The 2,500-nt window shown below is 48.7% G+C and overlaps 2 protein-coding genes across 3 annotated transcripts in view; one reads left to right on the top strand and one right to left on the bottom strand.

The window, feature by feature from the left end:
- The window catches only part of LOC126572272 (zinc finger protein 569-like), a 2,221-nt gene extending 565 nt beyond the window's left edge, over positions 1-1,656 (top strand). Inside the window, exon 2 of the mRNA XM_050231456.1 lies at positions 1-1,656. This exon is cut by the window's left edge and continues 333 nt beyond it. Within this exon, the coding sequence (XP_050087413.1) occupies positions 1-1,617 (1,617 nt within the window). The 3' untranslated portion in view covers positions 1,618-1,656.
- A 29-nt stretch (positions 1,657-1,685) lies between these two features.
- Positions 1,686-2,500, bottom strand: part of LOC126572279 (FK506-binding protein 59) — a 2,750-nt gene continuing 1,935 nt past the window's right edge. Inside the window, exon 4 of one of the 2 annotated variants that reach the window (XM_050231469.1) lies at positions 1,686-2,161. In XM_050231469.1, the coding sequence (XP_050087426.1) occupies positions 2,003-2,161 (159 nt within the window). In that variant the 3' untranslated portion in view covers positions 1,686-2,002. The other variant, XM_050231470.1, reaches the window with a different exon arrangement.

Below are 2,500 nucleotides of genomic sequence, written 5' to 3'. Positions count from 1 at the left end.
CTAGAGTTGAGCGGTAGGCGTTGCTGTGGCTGTGAGTTTATGGCTTCGAGCCTAGAACAATTGGCGTTACATGCGAAGGAAATTCACAAAGGTCAGCCCACCGAACAGGACAGAACCGCGATCGTTTGCACCATCTGTAGGCGAACGTTCGATACCAAAGAGCAGCTGCATTCGCATAGCATTCGCCGTCCCATTGTAAGGGAAGTTTTTGTCTGTAAATGCTGCATGTACGGTTTCGGGACTAAAGAAAGTTTAACGGATCACATGACGCTTTGCGTGGAAAGATATCGCGATGAAAGCCGAGATGAATCCGAAACTGCCACCGACTATGATGACGATGAGCTGGAGATGCTAGACGAGGGCGAGGCACCAATTAATAAGGCAATTCAGCCACTGGATGCCAAGTTTGTTACACGCCAGGAAGAGTATGACGATTATTACATTCAGCATACTGATGCGAAACGGTGCTGCGGTTGTGGGCTTTTCTTCCAGAACGAGCAAGAAATGATGGATCATGCAACCAAGGCACACCATGCCGTCCCAAGAGCTGACCCTGGTCCTAAGAGCTCCCATAACCGCTGGTCTTGCACCGTTTGCCAGAGGCTTTTCCAATCGCAAACGTCGCTCAAACGGCACATATGGGCCAATGGAAGCATTCGGAAAATTTATCACTGTTCGCTGTGCGACAGCCCATTCATTCGATTCTGGCATTTGGCGCAACATTTCTACGGCTCAAAAAAGCATCCAAAAAGCAAACCTTCCGCAATGGATGGAAAGACAGAGGACAGAGGCAAGATGGAGGCTATACAGAAAAGGCTTAGCGCCTCACGTGATAACACGTCGACAGAGCGTGGCTGTTGCTTTCTGCGATGTAATGCCTCGTTCGATTCGCATAAGCAATTGCTACATCATGTGGAGGAGCAGCATGCGGTGCGCCGTCGAATTCATGTCTCAGAGCGTACGCAGCACGATTTCGTGTGCGAAGTATGTCAGCTTGGGTTTAGTAAGGAGAAGAATCTGCTCGCCCATCAGAATAGATGCGCATTGAAAAAGGGAAACATTTGCACTTCCTGTGGGAAAGGTTTCAAACACCCGAGTGGGCTCGAGGAGCACGTGTTAATTGAACACAGTGATGCACCGCCCAAGTTTGAATGTGACCAGTGTGGTAAACTATTCAAAAAGAAATCTCTCATAAAGCTGCACATGGTGACGCACCAGCTAAACCGAGAATTTGCCTGTGAGCAGTGCGATCGTCAGTTTCATTTCCGTTATCAATTGAAACAACATAAGCGCACGGTGCACGCTACCGAATTTCCATACGAGTGTGCCTACTGCGATAGAAAGCTGCCGGACAAAGGGCGCTATGATGTGCACATGCGGAGCCACACTGGCGAGAAACCGTACGGGTGCCGGTTCGAGTGTGGTCGGTCCTTTACAAACTCCACGGATCGTCGCCGTCACGAGATGGTTGCGCATACCGGAGAAAGGCCTCACCAATGTCCAACCTGTAAGGTGAGCTACGCCCGCCACCGAACGCTACAGCAACACTTTCAGAAGAATCCCACCCATAAACTCGCACCCGCTAATCAGGGGGAACGGAAAGATAATCAAGAGTAAAAATCAAATAAACTTCACTTACCCCGCAACAGTCGAAGATCATGGGCAAAGCGCACTACCCACCAATGTGTATGTTTTTCGTTTATTGAAAGCAAAATGCGCATACATGCGTGTTTTCCTACGTTTACGACTTTTTCCGACTCACTTTTCGTTAGTTCCCGAGTATCGCGCGGTCATAATGACTTATCTTGATTTAGCAAAATGATGATTGGAAATGTGATTTCACGCCCTCGGCCGCTCGCTAAGCTCACTTAGATTGAAATGTAGGCCTCGCGGCTACACGACGCTGCTTCGTCTGCTGAAAGACAGGTGCATCCGTTGCTATGGTTACGAGTTGTTCGAGGATAATCGCGCCGCCTACGTCGTGGCCGCACCACGCCACTGTCTACATGTTGCGGAATTGCTTGTGCAGATCGTTTAGCATTATGACGTCCGGGTTCTCCTGTTCGAAGCGGGTCGGCTCGTGTTCCCGCTCATCGTCACCCCATTCGCCAAACTTTTGCTTCATCACATCGGGCTGGCGGCTCTGCTCTTCCTGCGCCTTCTGCAAAACCGACCGATCGAAGGAGCCGCACACACAGCGTATCCATGGTGAGTGATGAGACGCACATCCGCAGAGCAGCGTACAGGGTTGTTCCGGGTGGGTTGGAATGGGAATTTAAGTAGATCGCCGCGAGCATGCAGTAAAGTTCGAGTTTTTTTATGATTGGCATCATATTGGATTGCGTTATTGGTGGTAATGCTTCGAGAATTATGTTTTCTTTTTTAAATTAATTTTACAAAAAGTGCACAAGATGCTAATCGACGATAGCGTTTCTTCAGGCAGTGTATTGTAATTCCAGGCTTTTCTGATTTAACTCTAACTATTCAAATGTTCGTATTT

The sequence above is a fragment of the Anopheles aquasalis genome, chromosome 2 (assembly GCF_943734665.1).
Source record: "Anopheles aquasalis chromosome 2, idAnoAquaMG_Q_19, whole genome shotgun sequence".
Taxonomy (NCBI): domain Eukaryota; kingdom Metazoa; phylum Arthropoda; class Insecta; order Diptera; family Culicidae; genus Anopheles; species Anopheles aquasalis.
The sequence above is the reverse complement of the archived record's forward strand: the minus strand, read 5'-3'. Positions and strand labels throughout refer to the sequence as shown.